Source organism: Haliotis rubra, unplaced genomic scaffold (genome assembly GCF_003918875.1).
Source record: "Haliotis rubra isolate DU_JTF1 unplaced genomic scaffold, ASM391887v1 Scf98, whole genome shotgun sequence".
Taxonomy (NCBI): Eukaryota; Metazoa; Mollusca; class Gastropoda; order Lepetellida; family Haliotidae; genus Haliotis; species Haliotis rubra.
Genome location: NW_025767723.1, coordinates 714,948 through 738,021, shown reverse-complemented (window position 1 = coordinate 738,021; position 23,074 = coordinate 714,948). Strand labels below are relative to the sequence as shown.

General features: G+C 39.6%; 1 protein-coding gene across 3 annotated transcripts in view; it reads left to right on the top strand.

Annotated features, from left to right (window-relative positions):
• Positions 1-21,097, top strand: part of LOC124265474 (dystrophin-like) — a 40,049-nt gene extending 18,952 nt beyond the window's left edge. For 2 of the 3 annotated variants that reach the window (XM_046700271.1, XM_046700272.1), the window contains exons 4-25: positions 510-654; positions 1,095-1,185; positions 1,728-1,966; positions 2,804-2,983; positions 3,476-3,739; positions 3,942-4,029; positions 4,512-4,753; positions 5,544-5,697; positions 8,706-8,881; positions 9,256-9,471; positions 10,984-11,097; positions 11,683-12,009; positions 12,399-12,612; positions 12,951-13,054; positions 13,360-13,512; positions 14,275-14,436; positions 14,967-15,095; positions 16,312-16,485; positions 17,266-17,421; positions 19,426-19,593; positions 20,180-20,363; positions 20,958-21,097. In XM_046700271.1, coding sequence (XP_046556227.1) covers positions 510-654; positions 1,095-1,185; positions 1,728-1,966; positions 2,804-2,983; positions 3,476-3,739; positions 3,942-4,029; positions 4,512-4,753; positions 5,544-5,697; positions 8,706-8,881; positions 9,256-9,471; positions 10,984-11,097; positions 11,683-12,009; positions 12,399-12,612; positions 12,951-13,054; positions 13,360-13,512; positions 14,275-14,436; positions 14,967-15,095; positions 16,312-16,485; positions 17,266-17,421; positions 19,426-19,593; positions 20,180-20,263 — 3,580 coding nt within the window. In that variant the 3' untranslated portion in view covers positions 20,264-20,363; positions 20,958-21,097. The remainder of the gene's footprint in view (positions 1-509; positions 655-1,094; positions 1,186-1,727; positions 1,967-2,803; positions 2,984-3,475; positions 3,740-3,941; positions 4,030-4,511; positions 4,754-5,543; positions 5,698-8,705; positions 8,882-9,255; positions 9,472-10,983; positions 11,098-11,682; positions 12,010-12,398; positions 12,613-12,950; positions 13,055-13,359; positions 13,513-14,274; positions 14,437-14,966; positions 15,096-16,311; positions 16,486-17,265; positions 17,422-19,425; positions 19,594-20,179; positions 20,364-20,957) is intronic. The other variant, XM_046700273.1, reaches the window with a different exon arrangement.
• Positions 21,098-23,074: the final 1,977 nt, after the last annotated feature.

Genomic DNA, 23,074 nt, shown 5'->3' with positions numbered 1-23,074 from the left:
ACTTTATGGGTAATTTTTTTTATTTGGAAACATTTATATTCCATCCCTCCTATGAGATATTTGTTTCAGCAACAAACAGAAACCTGATATTATTGGGGTATTATGGACTTTATAGCACTGCCCTCTGTAATGACCCCATTTGCCCTCTGCCTAAACTTCAGTGCTTTTGTACTTCAGTACTGCCCTCTACAACACATTATATTCCAGTACTGCTCCTATGAGATACATTGTTTCACTGCCCTCTGACAACAACTTCAGTACTGCCCCTGATACTTCAGTACTGCCCTCTATTACATTACTTCAGTACTGCCCTCTGCCATTACTTCAGTACTACCCTCTGCCTCACATTACTTCAGTACTGTCCTCTGCCCCCTCTGACTGTCCTCTGCCCCCATTACTTCAGTACTGTCCCCTCTGCCTCACATTACTTCAGTACTGTCCTCTGCCTCACATTACTTCAGTACTGTCCTCTGCCCCCCATTACTTCAGTACTGTCCCTTGTGTTGCAGACTGCAGCAGGTGTTGATGGACCTTCAGCAGCAGCAGCTGGATGAGCTGGCCAGTTGGCTGGGTCAGATGGAGGAACGCATCAACCAGCAGGAGCCCCTGGGATCCGATCTCGACTCCATAAAGCGACAAGTCAGTGAACACAAGGTAGGACACCAGATATACATGGTAATAATTGTTTAGTTCAGCTATTTGAGAAAGCCATTCGCTCTTTGACTTAATCCAAAGGGTATGCTGCATGGACCGGTGAGTGATGGGCAATGGTGACCTGTATCTTCTTGATGACAGTTTGTGATTGTATGCTCAGCTTGTTGGGATTATAGGATGTACATCCAGGAGTATCTGTTATACTGCAAGAGCTATGATTGTCTTAAAATTATTATTACTTCATGCATGTGGCATCTGTATCATGTGGATGTGCAGTTTTTATGGAAGCGGATCAAGGATGAGAGCTTTGATAGTTTCAGCATTGGGAACATTTGGAACATGTGGCCGACCCATTTATGATGTGGGTTTTTAACGCCCTGTTTTTTAGGAACTCTTTGTACACATGGCCCTTTATGATGTGGATGTCCTGTTTGTTACAGCGGATCCAGGAATCCCTGGAGAAGCAGCAAAAGAGAGTGGACAGTCTGCAGAACATGGTGGTGGTAGTAGACGACACAAACACAGAGAGTGGTGAGTGACACCCGCTGGCAGACTGTTTGTCTTTGACTGTCTTTATTGCCTTGTAATAATATAGGCAAGATACTTTATGGATGATGCATCATTTCGGTATAGAAATGGTGTATAATGGTGTGCGTAATGAGAAACTGAGATATTGTCGTGAGACTATGAAGGCTGCTCATACTCTGGTACACACAGAATATTTGGAGGTACAGGCCAAAATCCAAAATTGAGTTCAATCTCACTTGTTGAACTTCCAGTCAGTTCTTCAAAGTTGCATCGCACTGTGCTTCGATAACAAATTGCTGAACCTCAGACTACTGGGCCACCCACAGCCAGTAAATTTGCAATGATTCGCACAAAGTTCATGATGAGATGGTTGGATCCAACTTTTTCATTTTTTTTTTTTTTTTTTCTTCTCTTTTGTATGTTTTTAATTAATAACATGAATATAGCAAACAACATCAGGTTGTATGTTTCGGTTACTCTTACTGCAAAATTGTTTTTTTACATTTTGTCGTTTGAATAGTTCATTTTTTGGTTGAATATTTCAGTGTGTGAAGCCATGGAGAAGCAGCTGGAGTCACTCGGGAAGCGATGGGCAACAATTGGACGATGGACAGAAAAGAAGTGGATGATTTTACAGGAACTGCTCCTAAAGTGGCAGCACTTCAATGAGGAACAAAACCAATTTGCTGATTGGCTAGCAGATAAGGAACAAGTGTTAGGAAGAATGCGATTGGCTGACCTGACTGTAGCTGAAGAAGTGATAGCCCAAGTCAGACAGTTGAAGGTAGTTATGTGAAGTGATTTGTGTAATGGTGTGTCATGAATAGTTGCAAGGTTACCTACACCATTGTTGGGCTGCCCATTCCCTCGTTTCACAAAGCTCTCGTAAGCCTAAGATCTCGTAACTTTTCTCGTAGCATTCGAATCTCCTATACTGTAACATTGGAGGTACGAATGCTACGAGAAAAGTTACGAGATCTTAGGCTTACGAGAGCTTTGAGAAACAGGGCCCAGGGCCCTTATTCTCAAAATGTTTATAGCCCTAAGAATTCTTAACTTTGATCGTAGCCATTTTGTTAAAAATGGGCTTGAGAAGTTCGTAGGGCTACAAAAGTTTCAAGAATAGCTAGCCTGGGTTGTATCCCTTAGGCATCCAGAAACATACGATCACAGGATCCAGTCCATTATTTGCCCTGTTTATGTTTACTGGTTTTACAATGACCAACTAAATTAAGGTGAAATATGAGGTCCTGTAAACTGATCAAATGATGTAGTAGTCTGTATTGTAAGGCTTAATGTTACTTTATTTACATGAACTTTATATTTCTTGTCACGAATATTGAACAGTGAATATCACTGGACACAGTGTATGTAATTTTCTGTACCCATTCTATACATTTCTGGGTATGGACGCATATTCCTGCATCACATGAAACCCTGTACCTGTTGTAATGGGTTCTCGTAGTCGGTGATGTTTGCATCTACAGCACTTTCAGCTCTTCTCTCAAATTCAGCAATCATGCTGTGAAGAAACTGTAATCCTAAAACTCACCCACTCCTCATGTCCACAATGGCTGACGTGGTACAGATTCTGTTTTTAATGCAAGTGACTGTTTTTCAGGCAATTGAGAGAGACATGGTGGAACAGGTCCAGAGGTTTGACGAGCTGAACGACTGTGGTCAGCAGATCGTCCAGCATGTCGACAATCAGGTGGCTGTTGATCGCATCAGCTCACAGCTGGAGCAGTTCCAGGAAAGGTGGGAGCGACTTGTCCAGCAAATGGAGTACCAGAGTAAAGAGGTGAGGATGGCAGGATGGGAGCAGACGCACATGGCAGCCATTTTGAATTAAACTTAGAAATGAACGGGATTGAGCACTTTCAGTCCTATGGTGACAGTTGAAGACTGCTACTGACAGCTTATTTATTATTGTGATGTTATGTAATCTTTAAAGAATTGTAAGAGTATTGTGTTATGTTTTCAATGAAGGCCTGATGTATGTAGATATCTGCCCTGCGATAATTGCCTGTCCTTTTTAAAGATAGCCCTCCCTGTATCATGGACACAAAAGCGAAAATATGCAGTAAAATACTCATATACGTAGCCATTTTGCTTGAAAATGCTTTGTTATATATTTGTATTTAGATTATTTACAGTCTACCATCATATGCCACTAAGCAAGAAACAGGTAAAACAAATTTGCCTCATTTTATGCTGAGACGTTTTGAAAGATCAGTAAGAGAAAAGATAGTGACAGTTTGTGCTAAGTTTGTTTGTTTGTTTTCTTGCCCAGATTGCAAACTCAGGGGTAGAACTGGGAAAGATATCTGAGGAGATGATTTCGGAAGTTTCGGAAGAAGCAAGACTTCGATCCCCTTCAGCCTCGTCAGCTAAGAAGCGTCGTGTTGAGTCAGCCAATCAGGTGCAATTTGACCAGGATCTTATGACACTATACGATTGGTTTGACAAAACAGAAACGACACTGGAGCTTCTCGTCTCGGAATCCAATAGTCCGCAAGAACAGTTCACAGAAGAAGAACAGTTGGTGCTAACACAGGTTTGTTGTTTGTTGTAATGGCTCAGTAGATCATGCCACCTTTAATCCAGGTTTCATTCCAAACCGGGCAACTGGAGATTTGTGTAATTTACACTTGGACATGAGAGGTAGTTGTCATCTGTAATACATATGTATCTATACTTGGATAAGCAATCACACTGAGTTTCTGTAGATATATTTCTATCGATATCGTTTCTTTCAGGACATGGAGAGTGAGGTGAAAGCTCACACACACGATGTGTTCAACCTGTTGAGGCTTGGTAAAACCGTCACAACTGAACTGAAAATTGGTGAGTTTAAAACAACAATACATACTTGACAGCATGTGTTGATTCTGAGTTAATTAACAGCATCTATAGATTGTAAGAGAAATATATGGCAGTAATTTGTTTCCATAAATTACAGTTTCACAGCAACTCGAAATAGGGATAAATTTGTTCCTTCTAGAGTTGTGTCCCTTTAGCCAGTTACATTAGCATTGATTGTATCAAGTCATTGCAGGGTTTAGACATTGACAATACACTTACTCCTCAATGAGCTGACCCAAACCATGATCTTCCATCTGTGATGATTGTAAGTCTAGGTTGAACAGTGGGAGGTAGATAAGTCATAGCAATGCCTTTGTGGAACAGGGCCTCCTTTCACAAATCACTAAGGTTATCGTAAGTCACTAAGGTGGCCTTAGTGCAATGTTAAGGTTACCCTTAGTAAAGGTTGCTTCGTGAAAGGAGCCCCAGGACTGTCAATATCACGTCATTCCCTTGTGTTTCAGCTGATGAGCCCAACAAACACATCGTGAAGGCCACGAGACAGGTGGAGGAGAGATGGGACCACATCAACAGGAAACTGTCAGAAACACAGAACAGGGTGGATCTCAACATGGAGACCAAGAAGTTCTACAGCGAGCTGGCCACGCTGCAGGAACTGATGGCCAGCTATGAGAAGTGGGTGACCACTGCAGAGAGGATTGCTGACGAGGCCATGGACATCAGCCAGCAGCTGGACCAGTGCAAGGTGAGCCGTTGTTTTGTGGTGGTCAAAGTGTCTGTACAGAAACCTGATTGGGTGTTCCAATCTTGAAATGTTACAAGAGCGATGGGGTAGCCTAGTGGTTAGAGCATTCGCTCATCACGCCGAAGATCAGGGTTTGATTCCCCACATGGGTACAATGTTTGAAGGCCAATTCTGTTGTCCCCCGCCGTTATATTGCTGGAATATTGCTAAAAGCAGCGTAAAACTAAACTCACTCGCACCGCTCACGGATCCTCCTCACTCACATCACTCACTCTCACCCACCCACTCACCACTCACCTACCTACTCACACCCACCCACCCACAGTTGTATCACCATTGTCTAATGATAACAACAAAATGTCTCTTCCAATTTGTTTGGAAACTGCTCCCTGTCAATGTCTGAAACTCATAGCCCTCTAGTCTGTCAAAACAGGACATAAGAAAAGCATTAAATGTATTCTTCTTTGACATCTCTGATCCAAAAAGTTTTATTCCTACAGCTCCAGAGAATATGTTACAGATGTAAAACCATTCTCATTCACTCTGAACATTCTGCATCTGAACATTGTTAGCCTATGGAGATCTTCGTTACAATTTGCATATTGTCAAGGCAACTAACAGGCTCATGACTTGGTTGATATCTCAGTGGCTCATGGCTTGGTTGATATCTCAGTTGTGTGGATTAAGGCTCATGATGTCGGTCACTATTTAATATTTATGGATTGTTATGAAGCTGGAGTATTCCTTATACAAGCAGTATGAGCATTGATTTATTTAACTTTGTGTCCAGCTGAAGTTGAAGTCCATCAAGTCCCACGAGGATCGAGTCAGCAGGTTGAGAAAACATGGCGAGAGTCTAATGAAACTCAACAAAACCAACAACCAGATACAGGAAGATCTCAATGTCTTCAATTCAAAGTGGCAGACAACTTTCGATAATATTGGTGAGACTTTTCTGACATCTACAGCTGTGTTTTTTTTATGAGTTTTCTGCAAGTGCGACATCGTGCGATGTGAGACAGCTTCCTGGTCACCATGTCTATCTTGTGTGTCAACACTGTCATGTCTTTCAGTGACTTGCTGATGCTTTGTTGGACACACATCACCACACGTACGTCTCATATCTCACATCATTCAGCTTCCATACTTTGACGGAAACCATACCAATCAAAGGAAGGATCTTAGCATCACTTACTATTCATAAACACTGTTATTGTGTCTGTGCGTGCATGCGTCCATGGATGCGTGTGTGTGTGTCTTTGCAGATGTTTCTGTCTTTGTGTGGTGGCAGTAAGAGGGAGAGTGTGTGTGCATGTGCCTGCGTGCGTGCGTGTGCGTGTGTGTGGTTACATTCACCATACAATTGCACGAACAAAATGAAAATATATATGAACACAAAGATTAATATTTTTTTACACAAAAACATATTCAAATGTTAAAACGTATCTTTGCTTTGATTCAAAACGTCTTCTGTTACCTTGAGGAAGTTACAAATCTGGTTATGTTCAGGGTTTTTTAATTTGTGTGTAAATTGACTAATATACAAGAATGTTTTGTTTTTCAATACTTATTTCACACTATTATAAATGCTCATAGATCTAAGAGACTTTTGATGTGTATTGTTTATGAAGGCTGCCATACAGATGGTGCTGTGTGTCAGCCATCGCTGTACTTATCTATGAACTGGAGATTTTCTCTAACAATATAGATAGGCAAGATTATTGACCATCATAATTGCATGAGCTTTCTTTACATTATTGGCCAATATATTGATAATTTGACACCTTTTCAACACATACATAAAGAATAAAATGTAAGGCATGAGTTTTGAACACCATGTAAGCTCACATATTAATGGACATAAATGCATGCATTTTCAAAGTTTTAAAACAAATGCATGACTTTTCAGCACCAAGCTTTGGAATTTATTATTAAATAACCTTTATGCTTGACTTTTCAATGCTACTCACATATAGACATAATGCATGATTTTTAACTCCAAACTGTCATCTAAAATATTTAGTGATGTTACTGCATGTATCTCCATCGCCAAGTCCTAGTTTCTCTGTGTAGACAGTAACATACATTTATCTACATCAAGTACTGTATTCCAGATCCCGAGGAGTGTAAGTACCATGAAACATGAAAGTGTTGTAAACTCTCCTTTGATTTACATTATGTTACTTTCCAGTCAAACCTATTTTGAAAGTTTCATGATAAATTCAGAAAATTATTTACCCAGAAATTTATTTATGATACCTAGTCCATTTCATTTGACCTGCTGTTGAGTTAACAAACACTTGCTATTTTTTTAAATGTCGAAGTCCTGAAAAACATTGGACCTCATGAATTGTATAGATTTTGCATGCTACTTGCATGGTTGTATAATTAATAAATGATAATTCTTTGATAATTAGTAATTATGATTAGTAGGATCATTAGCATGTGTGTGTCGCCTCATGTTCAGTTCATCATCATCATCATCCATGTTGTGGCCATGTTGTGTGTCTGTGTGTATTCAGTGTACCAGTCTTGGTTCTCACTGAGGTCCATTGACTGACAGAGAGGAACTGGTAGTTCCACGGTCAAGAAGTTTGTGGTCCTGATTGGTATTGTCTCATGGGAGTTGTGAGGCAGAATAGGGTCATGAGTGACCCAGTTTTCTGAGGAGCCACAATTCGATTGTTTCTAGGTTTGTCAACACCATCCTCATGCTGGTGGGTAGTGTTGGGAATTGGTTAAAATCTCATAATTGATGATTGGTTCATTACTACCGATCAATCATCGAAAATAATTGGTTAACGTCATTTATGAAATTTGTTAATGCACATACAAAAAAGGGAAAAAACATGTAGTTCTTTGGGGGTTTTTGGGCAAAATTTCACATCTTTAAAGGATGACTAGTATGTTAGGAACATAAATTTCTTAGAATCTTTAAGATAAATTCAATCATGTCTTGAAACGAGCTTGTAGTGCTTACGAAATGTAACAGACAAAACCAACCATGTGAAAAATATTGTTAATGAAAACAAGTGTTCCAGAATTGTTTGTGTTCTATTATGAGAAATTATGATCGATTGCTTGGTCGTTTAGTCACTACGACCAATCATCGATTATTTCAATTAATCGGGCCACCAATACTTGTGGGTGTGAAGTGCTAAATGTCTGAGACTTGCACAACTTCAGGCTTACCTTCCACATGAAGCTGATGCTTGGATATGCTTGATAGAAGGGGAATACTGTTGAAAAATAGTGTCAAACCCACCTCACTCACTCACTCTGGGGCAGAGCAGGACCCCGTGCCCCTTGCATGCATGTATTGAGATGAAGATGGAGTCTCAGTGACGCCTGATTGCATGTTATCATACCCAAAAGGGATTATCGTAGCTCATACTCTCAACCACTTGTTTGGATGAGCCAGACTTGATTATTTCTTGACTGACTTGATACAGCTTTCAATTTGCAGCCATGTATAGTACCATGACAAAAATAGAAACTATTTGTCTAAAGTGGATTAAGTGAAAATGTAGCAGTTAGCAGCTATTGGGCTGTTGAACCCTAAATGGCTAAAGATTTAGAGAGGCATTTGTCTTATACATCATATCATGAAACAACTAGTTATTTTGTAACAAATTCAAAAGAAACTAACACAAACAAAATCAAGTGAGAGTAGGCAGTTTTCAAGGCAAACAAAATGGATCCTGGTAACATGTAAGTTTGCATAACATAACACTGGTATTTTCAGTTCTTGAAGGATTACACTCTTCATTAAATAAATTCTTGATCAGATTTGAATGTAGACTTTCTAGATTGTAACTAAAACCCTGTGTTACACTAACCATGACTTGTGCATTGTGATTTCACACTGTCATTACACCCTGGTATGTTAATGATATACAGGGCTGGGTTCTCTACTGCAGCTAATCCCTCTACACACACTATTGTTTATTAGGGGAGAGGCAGAGGTTGTTAGCGGAGGCAATGGAGCGAGCTCCGTCCAAGTCATACATGGCAGCCATCGGCGCACTCTCCAAGTGGGTGAGTGATATGGAGGCTATACTGCAGACTGAGAAGATCTCGCTGGCTGGGAGTCTTGAAATAATGGAGGAACAACAACTGCAATACCGGGTGAGTTATTCACTGGGAACCTATCTGTTGAACCAGTTATATAATATACTGTATCTTTAAATCTTTTGGGAAGGCTGGTCACAAGAGTATTGTTTAATGTCATCATATCCTGATCATATGTTATATTTGCAAAATATAAGTGGTAAAATGGTAGCACATCAAGGGAGACAATTTCTGAAGTTTTGGAAGAGTTGTCTCCCTTCATATTCTAGTGTGTTTTGTTGAAAGATAAATTTTCACCAATATTACCAAACACTTTTGGGAAACATTTAAATGTTGACTTGTCATACATGATTACTTTCTTCAGTCTCCTGATTTAAACAAATTTTCATTCAGAAAATGTCAATGCTTTTGTATTTTGTTGATGTGTGTAGGAACTGCAGGACGATCTCCAGGACCACCAAGCCAGTTTGGACTACGTCAACAGGACTGGGCAGGAGCTCATTGACAAGAAGTCCTCTGATGAAGATGTAGGGGATCTCCAGAATGACCTTAAGAATCTGAATGGCCGATGGTCAGATGTGTCTACAGCCATTACAGACAGACTGGGGAAACTGGACCGGACTATTGGCCACATGAAACAGTATCAGGTACACTGTCCGCTTTCTAGAATTGTTAAAATGAGGTCTCAGGCAACAACAGTATTTCCTATTTAGAGACATTGGGATTTACATTCCTGACATCACATCTATTTTTAGTGTGAACATCAGTCTAAACCAGGGGAACATGATATAATATTTCCAATTAATTCCAAGGTTATAAACAGAAAAATATTTGACCATCCACTCACCCGAACAACTGTGTCCTTACTTGCTGATACTAGATTGCCAAGGGATCATCTACTAGTCCAGGGTTTGAAATACTCCATATATTAGGGTGCCATGGCACGGTAAATATTGAAATGGCACGGATAAAAACTGTTCTCTGTGCCCTTGTGGCACGCCTAATTTTTTAGAGACATAACTCACCTTTAGTCATATAATCCCCAAAACAAGACACTTACGCAAATGACAAACAAGCAAAAACATTTTTTGACTTTATCGCCCAGGAAATCAATGGAATTATGATGGATGATGTAAAGAAATCTGGTTGTTTTTCCATTAAGAGTGATGGGAGTACTGATAGTTAGGTTATTGAAGAGGAAATTGTGTATGTTAGATATGTTGAACAAATACCTGTCACAAAATTCTCAGCTATTAAAAGTGTTTGGAAAGTAGTACAAACGAAGCTGAAGAAAGCCATTAAACAGAAGACAGAAAACAGGTTACATTTGTTGTTTACTAACAATAAATTTCAAAACATCATCATCACTGCTACAGTCATTCATTGATTTCTGAAAGGCACATTTAAAATATTTGCCTGGTGCCCTAAGGCACACTTAGAAAATAAAGTATTTCTGCCCCTGTAGTCTATGTGCACACTTTACATGCATCAACTACAGGCCTACAATGGAAAAACATATTGAAGTCAGTCATGTTAGGGTACAGCTGGTAGTTGGTCACCAATAATTATGTTATATGTTTTCTACAAGCATGAATTGGTAACTCTCTGGTATGTTAGTTGAAGTGGATAATTAAGTGTGAGTATTAAACCAAATTAGTTCTTATATATTAGTCAGGTCATTGTGCAGAGTTACATCCCTTAGGCATGGCAGGATCCTATGATTAAAATTTATCAGCAACATTGCAATTATTTCCGGCTTCATACAAGTGGAATTAGACCTGCATGGACTCTTGTTGCTGCGTTGCCTTCATAAAGCTGAAATATTGTACATTGCAGCATGGCTGCCAAGTCACTCTTTGCTTCTTTACTGAATCAGGGGCGGAAATAACTTTAAAATTGCTAGTGTACACCGGTACAGTGGCACATGTAAAATCACTTGCCCTGATAATTTTCCTCTATACTGGCCGATTTTCTTGTTGATTTTTTAAATAAACAACATAATTAACATTGGAAAGTCAACTTGACATTAGTACAGCATGATATACAAATTTGCTTGCCCGACTGAAAAACACTGGACCCGGACGTCGGGCAATGGGTTATTTCCATCCCTGCTGAATGTATGATACAGTTGTATCTTCATCAATGTCGACATGTTTTAGAATCAGCTGGTTGGGCTGACACGATGGATGGATGAAATGGATGTGTTCCTCCATGCAGAGGACCCAGTCAGTGGTGACATCCCCACCCTTGAAGCACAGCTCCATGAGAGTAACGTAAGTGGTTCTTCTGTTTACAGCTAGTGCTTGATAGAACAGATTCACATACACAGGAGAAATGGGCTGTCAAGTTTCACAAGAGTAACATGAGTTGTTCTCCAGTGTAGTGTTGGCTTACAGCAGGCTCTGAACAGAGCTGATACATAAAAGGTGGCGGTGGGGTAGCCTAGTGGTTTAAGCATTGGCTCATCACGCCGAAGATCTAGGTTCGATTCCCCACATGGGTACAATATGTGAAGCCCATTTCTCGTGTCCCCAGCAGTGATATTGCTGGAATTTTGCTAAAAGCAGCATAAAACCATACTCACTCACTCACTGATACATGAAAGAAATCAGCACAGGTTGCTGGGGACAAATCCAAACCCAGAATCCCCAATCGGTAGTCTTTAAGAATAAATTCATAAACAATATGATAAGGATAGAAAGACCTGGACTAAGCATTCCATTTATTGTACCATACCATCAACCCGTGTTGCTAGGAGATTGAAGATGTCATTTACATAATACCTATCATTGAAATTGGCCAATGTATCAAACATAAGAAGAAATATCTGATGACAAATCTTGTGAACTTATTTTCAGGGAGTTCTGGATGATATTAAGACCCTCCGTCAGAACGTCACCAACATCAGCAGCTTGAGCAAGTCCTTGTCTGCGGAGGGTGATGACAAGTTCCAGGAGAGTCTGGACAATGAGGTAGTGAGCTTGAACAGTAAGTGGGAGCGAGTTGTCCAAATGGCCGAGGAACAAAACGAGCGCCTGAAGAAACTCCTGTGTGACAGTCAGGGTGTGTACGACAAGATAGACAACATCACTAAGTGGCTGGAACCACTCAAGGTCAACCTGGCTAATAAGGATTACTCAGTGGAAAATGCAAATGATCTGCTTGTGAAGAACAAAAAATTCAAGGTTTGTTGAATTTCTGTGTTCTACATGTGTTTAGGGCTTCTTTGTATTTCTTGTCAATTTTGGTTTTGTTCTGAGGGGTAAATGGTCAACCTATTTTTCAAAGCATTTGCTTGACACCCTTAACATTTCATGTTGATTTTCAACTGTTGAAATATTTCAAAATATTGTAAAACAATGCTCACTTGATGTATTCACTTGCTAAAAATATTTAGAAGCAGTTTTCACAAGTTCATTTCAATGTCTCAAACACCAACTGAATATTGCAGCAATTCCTTTTAAAAAATTCTGACAATTCACTATGATAGTTGACTAGACTCGTGCTGTATCTGCGTGATGTTTAGTGTAATGTACATGAAGTCAGTTAAGGTTATAATAACACCACCTTCCAGAGTCTGAAGAAGGATGTGAGTGGGAGAGAGTCTGAAGTGGATGCACTCAACGAAGAAGCTAACGAAATGTTGAACAAAGCTCCATCAGGGACACTGCAGGAGTTGGCGCGGTCGCTGATGAAGATGAATGCGTTATGGACCGATGTGTTCCAGAGGGTGGACAGATACCACTCTCTGTATGACAGCTCTGATGTTCAGTGGAAGGAGCTGAAAGGTAAATCCAGGGTCTGAAGTTAATATTAGTCGGCTTGTCCAAGACCTGTAAAATTGAAGAACAAATTATGGTATTTCCTTGTGGATGTATTGTTAATTATCATTTTTGTGCACTAGTGAAAATATAAATTTGTTTCTGACCCTGAGATATTAAGATGAAGTTAGTGCTAGGTGTACGCACAATTTACTTGGAAATATGCCCACTGGTTGATGTGCACTGCAGTTCTAGTTGAGGCAATTATTTGCAAGCATGTGAAGGTTGTGGATTTACATTTAGCAAATCATAGTGCCTAATTACTGTTTCCATAGTGATTACACTGATTGATGTTGACATTTCAGACCTTCTGGATTTGGAGAGGCGGTTTCTGCAGAATCTGGAAAGGAAAGTCCGTCGAACTTCAGCTACCAGTTCAGATGCTGAGGAGATTTCAGAAGAACTAGATGTAAGTAGTTTTGAAATGAATTTCTCAGTCAACCATGTTTAATAGTGACATTTTCTGGGTATGTATTACATTTTAGCTTGCTGCAAGAGGATGGGGGAAATAGTGTCATAGTCATACTCTATGTTATTGAGAGAAAATGTTCACAGTCAACCTGCCATCTTAACTCAGATGGACAAGTGATCTTTAATGTTGACAAGAAACACAAGATTCCAGATGAGATGGGAACTGTTTCAGCAGACCTGCAATTGTATTGGTAAGATGTTGTTTGAGATGGTACATATAAACAAACTGATATTGTATCACAGGATGTGGAGACCCTTCTCAGGGACCACAATGACAACAACAGGAAGCGTGTGAACGAGCTGGCCGGGGAACTGATCACTAACTCCGTCATGGTGGACATTGTGAAGAAGGAGCTGGAGGAGTACAACAGGAAGTACAGCTCCCTGGAGGCAGAGGTCAGTTGGTCACACACACTGCGGCACAGCGATGACTTGACATAACATCACTGCCACAGGCTAATTTGCATATCACGTGACCAGACTTTTCTCTTGTTTGTAATGGATATTCATAATAATAAGAGAAGAAGAACTGGAAGCTAAAGCTTTGGCCTCTTCATAATGTTTTACATTGAGTTAGGTCTATGACAGTACATATTTAGATATCAAACTGGCTGCATCGCGTTTGCTCTCCGCCGGCTTCGATGACAGCAAGTGGAGCCGTACAACCTATGTAAACAAAGGATCGCTACGCAAATCGAAATAGTGTTACATGTTTTTAGATATTTTCTCAGTGAAACTAATTCATTCTATTAAAGATGTTTAATTAGATGTGTAGACTCGTCAAAAATAAAAGAGTAAAAGAAATCTGTACATTATATTGAATGGACAGTGCAAGATGTGATGAATCGTCACATTTTTCTGGCCTGTGGCAGAGGTACTATGCTGGCTTGCCGCATGGTACTCTGGGTAGGAGAGTGTTGGTCACAGACATGCTCCTGCTTGTAATGGTGCCATTTTTTAAAAACATTTTTTAACTCTGTTGCTGTTGCTACTTTTGATGATCTCATTTCCACTGACTGGAGTCGTTGAGTCTGTTGATGGTTTGGCACCAACAACCTGTGATGTACATTTTATCATATAATACAGGTCGAAGGATTTTATGCCACCTTGGATGTATTTTGAAGTTATAGTTGTATGGATATATATCTGTGTACACAGGCCAAAGAAAAGGTGAACCGTCTGGAGCGGTCAATCCACCAGGCCCAGAAGATCGAGCGTCAAATGCTGGAAATGTCACAGTGGATGTCGGACATCACCCAGTACCTACAGTCTCGTCTGGATGCAGACATGGTTGCTGGCGACGTTCCTCAGGAACATGAGGTCAGTTGCTACAGATTGCCAGACTAAATCAGATGATAACAGGAACTGACAGAGATTAAGTTTCAGTTCCATTCTACAGTGTTGCCTGTGGAGCTCATAGCTCATGGTAATGTCCTCCTTAAATGTTGGTCAGTAGAAAATGCTTCTGCTTGTGCATGTGTGAACTGCCCTCAGTGTATCACACATTGCATGAGCTTGGACCAAGATATATATCGAAGGTACAACACACTTGACGTACAACTTCTTGTGTTACATACTGCAGAATTATTGATGTCTTCATGGTGCCTGCTTTCAATGAGTAAATCAAATTTCTACAAAATATATAAATGCAAGCAAAACGGCTATATGGGTAAATACTCAGAGAGATTCCTATTGAGATTTTCTCATACTTATTTCTCCACAAACTCCGTAAGTGAATGAATGATCTGGAGTTCTGTAACATGTGTGTTGCATGATCTGGAGTTGTGTAACATGTGTGTTGCATGATCTGGAGCTCTGTAACATGTGTGTTACTGTTCCTCCTTCCACAGTCTCTGAAGGAGGAGTTCCAGCAGCAGGAGGATCTCCTGCGGGAGCTGGAGAAGCATGTCCTGGAGTACCGCCAGCAGGGCAAGATGGAGGCCAGTGCCAGGCTGGAGCAACAGACGCAGCTTCTGAAGGTTAGATACATTGTAACTCAAGGTCAGATTAATGCACAGTTACTCTGTCAGATTAATGCACAGTTACTCTGTCAGATTAATGCATTGTTACTCAAGGTCAGATTGATGCACAGTTACTCTGTCAGATTGATGCACAGTTACTCTGTCAGATTAATGCACTGTTACTCTGTCAGATTAATGCACAGTTACTCTGTCAGATTAATGCACTGTTACTCAAGGTCAGATTAATGCACAGTAAGTCTGTCAGATTAATGCACTGTTACTCAAGGTCAGATTAATGCACAGTTACTCTGTTAGATTGATGCACAGTTACTCTGTTAGATTGATGCACAGTTACTCTGTCAGATTGATGCACAGTTACTCTGTCAGATTGATGCACAGTTACTCTGTCAGATTGATGCACAGTTACTCTGGCAGATTAATGCACAGTTACTCTGGCAGATTAATGCACAGTTACTCTGTCAGATTGATGCACAGTTACTCTGTCAGATTAATGCACTGTTACTCAAGGTCAGATTAATGCACAGTAAGTCTGTAAGATTAATGCACAGTTACTCTGTTAGATTGATGCACAGTTACTCTGTTAGATTGATGCACAGTTACTCTGTCAGATTGATGCACAGTTACTCTGTCAGATTCTGTCAGATTGATGCACAGTTACTCTGTCAGATTAATGCACTGTTATGCACAGTTACTCTGTCAGATTGATGCACAGTTACTCTGTCAGATTAATGCACAGTTACTCTGTCAGATTGATGCACAGTTACTCTGTCAGATTAATGCACAGTTACTCTGTCAGATTGATGCACAGTTACTCTGTCAGATTGATGCACAGTTACTGTCAGATTAATGCATGGAAAGACCTTTCATGACTTAGTTTCCTGTCAAGTTGCATGTATTCCCTTCTCATCTTGTTCAGAGGCTATTAAATTGGGTATGAGTGGCTGATGAACAAACATTCCTTGATTACTACATTCCTTGATTGACTACTACGTCATACTTGATGGTTCCTGCCTGGGCTCGGCATTAATGATAGACTATGACATGACTGGAATTCTGTTGAAAGCAGCATTATACCCACCTCACTAGCAATTCAAAAAGTTTAGATTTATGCATGATGAAATTAGGTTCAAAGCAGCATTATACCCACCTCACTAGCAATTAAAAGTTTAGATTTATGCCAAACAACTCTTGCTGCATCATATATTCCTAACAGAAACACTTTGCTGAGGTGATGGTGAAGTTCCGCAAGTTCCAGCGCCCAGCAGACTTTGAGCCAAAACTGAGTCATGTGAAGAGGGAGCTGGACAACATCCAGGACAGATCTCACCTCCTGGAAGTCCCTGGGGAGGATATCGAGATGCTGCAGTCTAGGCATGACACCTGCATGGTGAGATACCGGAGAGGACGAGGATAGATGGATGAGTGGAGTGATGGATTGGTGGAGACTGAGATTGATGGGGGATGAAGTGCCCTGGAGAGATGGGGAGGATCAGAGATGTTTTGGGGATGGATCGAGATGGATGCTGCAGTCCAGGCATGAGTGATGGAGAGATGGATGCATGATAGATGTTTTGGGGATGGATGGGTGGAGGTTGAGATGGATTGAGATGGGAAGGCAAAGAGTGATGGAGAGATGGATACTGTGATAGATTGGGGATGGATGACTGGATATGAGATGATACATTGAGAGACTGAAGGCTGATGGAGAGATGGATACAGTGTTTGGGGGATGGATGGGTGGAGTTTGAGATGGATTGAGACTGGTGAAGGCAAAGGGGATGGATGGATTGAGTGATAGATGTTTTGGGAGATGGATGGGTGGAGGCTGAGATGGATACATTGAGAGACTGGTGAAGGCAAAGAGTGATGGAGAGATGGATACAGTGATAGATGTTTTTGGAGATGGATGGGTGGAGGTTGAGATGGATACATTGAGAGATTGGTGAAGGCAAAGAATGATGGATGCTTGGGTGATGAATAGATGGCAATAGACATTAGTAGATGGGTAGATGGTTGGTTGAGATATGGTGGTGGAAGATGCATTGATGGATGAGGAGATGGATGCACGGAGAGACTGATTGATGCAATGGATAGATGGAGATGGTGGACAAATCTCATGGGATTGGCCAGATGACAGAAATAATTTTAAACATTGTTTCACTTCCAGAAATTTTACAAGACAATGAGTGAGCTAAAGCCAGAGGTGGAGTATGTGATCAAGGCAGGTCGTCATGTGGTAGAGAAGAAACAGGTAGACTTCCCTGACAAGCTCAATAAGCAGTTGGATGCCATTAAACAACAATATAATGACCTGGGGGCACAGGTACTAGCTGAGTCACATAACACTGCAGCAGCAGCTTGCTGTAGCCTGGCTTTCCTCTAGCTTATCTCTGTCTGGATAGTAGTGTAGGCCGGTACTCCTTCATGGTGAAGAAAGGAGGTCAGAAGAATGATGCCTTCAAAATCAGAAATACATAAAATTTGAAATATTATTTAAGAACAGTTATCTAAATTTATTTTTGTCATAAAACTTGCTTCCATTATTTTAGTGATTTTGTTTAGCCTCTTTTTCCAAAAATTTACATTGCTGTTTATATTTTTGGTATTCTAAGATCAATTCACTGGTTCTGATACCGGCAATGTTTGGTATGGTTTTTCAAATCGCATCATTCTTTTGTCAAGACTGACTTTCTTTCCTCTGTTGTGAAGTAAATATCTTGAAGCTATTTTCACTTCAGTTTTTAATTTCCTTACGTTTGTCGTTTTTGTGTGATTTCGTTGCATGTTGTATTTTTGATGAAATGTTTTCCAAATGCAATTTGTGTGAGATAACCAAGTGATTTATGTTGCACAAAACACTGACTGATATCTAATAATTTATATGAAATATAAACTGTATTATAATTAAACATGGCTTCCCTGGTATGCATCATGAGATAGTATCGATGACATGACTGACAAATATTTCATTACAGAGGCGTCGGGTCACCATGGTTACTTACGTTTAATTGTTGACTGATATATTGTGTAGAGTTAATGCTGTTATATACACAAGGTATAAGCCAGGCTACTCCCGGACTTGTCTACTAACAAACCTATGTATGTTACTGATCCTCTGATATTAACATGCACTTACATCAGCATGTCGATAACACCTGTCGTTGATAGTTTCAAATGTACGAAAATCAATAAAAACTTCCAGCATAAAACTTACCTGTAAAATTAAGTGTCCAAATGGCGGTGAAGTTAAAAAGAAGGTTCTTTTGGGGTGGTTGTTTTTTAGGAAGCTGTAACCTTATGCAAACTTGCTGCATTGTCTTTTAGTATCAAGCTTTACATTACATTGTTGTGAATACCAGTTGGAAACATAGATTTTCTTAAATGTTCTGAAAACTTTAAGATTGTTATATCAGGAAGATGGTGGCCATGGCCAGCCTTTCAAAGCACACTTCCCTGATAGGAAATACATGTTCACTGAGAAGCTACATTGGCTTATAAACATACATTTGGTTCTCAAAAGAACACCTGAGTATTTCTTATTAATACAGCTAATCTGTCACATCATGGTAGATAGACTAAAGTGATATGAAAGAACTGGGTGTGCATTTATTTCATTTAAGCAGTACATATTGAACTTTAGGAGCATGTGACATATTTTGATAGGGTCTTTTGTTTCAAGTATATTTTATGACAAATTATATCCTTTTTTGGTAACCAATTTTCTCTTGTCAGCTCACAGCATGACTTCATGAGTAGATTTGTTGATTAGAACTGTATGTTTGCTGTTTTAGTCGTAATTATACTTATTTAATGAACACACGATCAACACTCACATAAGCATGGTGAATAACAATTAATGTTACAGTATGTTGCAAAAGTAATGTTTGTTTTCCTAACTCTGTGCTTGCTTATTTCATCCTAAGTGTGGAGCCTATTTCATCTTTTGTTTTGCAATGTGCATGCTTTTAAATATAATATTTTATGTTCTGCTTCTGGGATTTAAATTTTTTTCATTCTAATATAGATATATGGTTCAACATTAAAACATATTTCTGTAATCTTTATCTTTGATTATTATCTCAAATCTTGTAGATATTTTCCGTGTAGTAAATATTAATCAATATTCTCAACTTATAATGATTATATACTTAACAATAATAATTTCAACTGGTAATAGTGAATGTTTGAAAACCTTCATTATAAGGAATAATTAATTTGTATTGCGTTAACTTTTATTCAACTTAAGAAAATTGTATCCATCAATTTAGCATAGTGATTTCAAATGACTGTTTTAATGACCCCTATCATTGTGTTACTCCAACATTAGGTGACATTGGGGAAAACTAATCTTGAGAAAGCTCTAAAACTGTCGAAGAAGCTACGGAAAGAAATGAGTGCAGTCAGCGAGTTTGTGTCAGCAACGAATCATGACCTTGACCGAAGGGAGTTAAACACAACCGTCTACAATGTAGAAGAGGAGGTCAACCATGTCAGGGTGAGTCATGGGCAGAGTTAAGACCCCTAGTTAAAGGCAGGATCTGGTGGTCTTAGACCCAGCCTTTGTACACTTTGTATGAACCCCAGAGGGTTTCAGGTTGAGGATTTTGGTTCCTGATATCATGATGGCCACATGAAACATAACTTGATTGATGGCATACCTCATTGTACCCAGAATGTGGAAAATTGTTCATATTATCCATCACTGGTTTGTTTGGTCCAGACATGATGAATCACGAGCTGTTGTCATAAGGCTGGAATACTGGAGAGTGTGGTGTGCAACAAATAAAAAAAAGAACAAAAAGTGTATGATATAATCTCTGAATTTACCATGGTTAATAATCGATATATTTTGCATATTCTTTAGTTTGGACTTAAAAAAATAATTATAATAATCCAGCATTCATTTACCCAGAGTCCTTTATGTGACTTTAAATCTTAACTCACTCACTCACTCATTTACCCAGATCCTTTAAGGACTTCTTTACAGGTCAATTTGTCTGGTCAGTTACTGAGTTTTATTATATTGTAAAGATGCCTAACCTGTGCCTGTTCAATAGTATGTTATTTTCACCGATCCTCAGCTGGCTGAAGATGACCTGGCCAAAAGACAGGCACTAGTGCCGCTCAATCAAGGAACTCATTCACCAGCTCCAGGACCTGGCTGAAGAAGGGGAGGTAATCGAGGTAGCTGAAACAGTGTCTAACATGGAGAAGTCGGTAGAGGACCTGTCTACCAGGCTGTCAGCACGGAAACAGAAATTGCAAGTGAGTTGATTGTCACAATGTACATGTATATGAAACTATGTACATTAATATATGTATTTATCTGTGTAGCAATCACAAAGTTACACGATAAATTATGAGGAAACATGATAATTGGTTTGTTGATGGGGCATTTTCTATCATTAAAAGGAATTACTCAATAGCCAGCAACAAACATGTTCACAAAACATGATTGTGAAATTTAAACCTGGCTTGAAGGGTGATACCATCAAGAAAATCCAAAACATGATGTCATGATCTCTTTATGAAAAAATTGTTTAGGACAAAGGCGGTACAGATGATATCTTATAATTAATGTATGGAAACAGCTTGTAACTAAATCCTTGATTCAATCGCCAGTGTTGTTCAAGTGTATACAGAGTTGCTTCCCTTATTAGTCCCACGATCCACTGACACTCAGACTCAAATCCCCGTGTTGCCAGATAATACGGATTCTCATTTTTTCTTTGTGGCTAACATCTACGACCTACATTTGTATTTGGTTTCCTCCAACAATAAAATGCCATGCCATGATATCACTGATATGCTATTCAAACACAGCTCTCAAAATCTGTCATTCCTCTCTTCCCTCTCCAGGATGAGAGCAGCAAGATCGATGGTCAGTTCATCGACTTCCAGACACAGATACTCAAGGTCAAGGACTGGCTGGGTGGTGCAGAGGTTATCCTGGGATCACATGACAAGTTGCCGGACCAGCAGAAGTCGACACTAGTACAGAGGGAGGCCATCAAGGTAAATATACTGTCCTTTGGTAGCAGGATAAACCTGTAGTGCCTGTGAAGCAACCATTTACCAAGGTCAACCAGTCTGTGAAGGTCACATCTGTTCTTTGGCACACTTCATCTGACCCCCGGACTTTTACAGATATCACACTACAGCACATTTGAGAACATTATACCTAGTTTTAATGGAGATTTAATTGAAGAAATTTAGCCATAACTTTTTTACCCAGGATAGTGAGTGAGTTTAGTTTTACGCCGCACTCAGCAATATTCCAGCTGTATGGCGGCGGTTTGTGAATAATCAAGTCTGGATCAGACAATCCAGTGATCAACAGCATGACCATTGATCTATGCTATTGGGATGCGATGACATGTGTCAACAAAGTCAGCAAGCCTGACCACCAAATCCTGTTAGTCGCCTGTTACAACAAGCATGGGTTACTGAAGATGAATTCTAACCCAGATCTGCACAGGTTTACCTCGGACCGAAATGCTGTGTACAATTTTAATAGTGATCAGTAAAAGTGATTCAAACACCTCAAGGTTGTGAGTCAAGCAGGACCTAAAATTGAAATCAATTGTTTTGTACATTAAATGTCTATAAAGAGCATGCTTAAAGTGAATTGACTGATACAAGAAACTGTCCTGTTCTTGGTTCCCACTACTTCGAAAACAACAGCTATAACAAACTAAACTTAGTGGTCCCTTTAAGCTCATTATAATCATAGTATACTCTATATGCATCAAGGATGCAATATTTTGCATCTGGTAGAACCCTGAAGACAGACAAATGGAGTTCAACATCACAGATGGTCCATGAGGTTTCGGCAGACCTCTCCATGCTACACTGTGTTTTGTCTCTGACACCATGACATACCCTCACATTTGTTGCAGCAATTACAGATTTGCTCTGATTTTTCTAGATTTGTGTCAGCATCACACACATGCTTGGGTTTCACTATAAAATGGTAGACAGCATCACTTCAGCCTTTCCTTACCATAGTATAATATTCAACGTTGCATTTGCTGAAGCTCCATCACAACCCAGTGTTTTTGCCTCTTCATGCAGATTTCTATCATGGACCAGTTTCTGTTATCACTTGCTTGGATGTTTCAGGGAATTTTATGAGAATAAAACCATGTTTCCATGACAACTGACCTGTTTGGTTAGTAGAATGCAGTGAAAAATCAACTGAATCATACGAGGGGCTATCAAAATGTTTTGAGCCTAAAATACTTCTGATATGTGCATGATGAAAATATGGAACAAGTTTTTATGGATAACAACTTCTTTATTTAGTGAGTGCGACGTTTGATACAGATTCTTGTACCGTTGTCAAGCAAGAAGTATCACTCTTTGCTTGACAACGGTACAAGAATCTGTATCAAACGCCAAGACTCACTAAATATAGAAGTTGTTATCCATAAAAACTTGTTCCATATCGTACGTCTCTACTTCTAAAATGCCACTCAAACAAGTTATGATGAAAATAACTGTATGATGTTGAAGAATGGTTTATGTCATTGACATGCACATAATATTGACATGCACATGTGACTAGTTTCCGGTCACGTGACATATATTATCACATGTACCCCTACTGAAACATCAGAAATGGATAAGCTTGAGTTCAGAGCAATCAGGAAGTTTTTGAACCTCAAGGGCCACTCGGTGAAGCACATTGAAGAACGAATAAAAGCAGTACAAGTACTTAGTCCCATGCAGTACTCGTATATTATGTCTCGATTATATGTCACGTGACCGGAAACCAGCAACATGTGCATGTCAATATTACATTTATGTGAATGATATAATACAACCAACCAACCCAATATCTCCTATTAGTGGAATGAGCTGACGAAGTACAAGCTCAGATGGTAACAGTGTGTGACGTTGTTCCTGGTATGTCAATGTGCCCCGACTTCATAACATTAACTCATGTTGTCAACCATTGTTTTTTTCTCATCCAC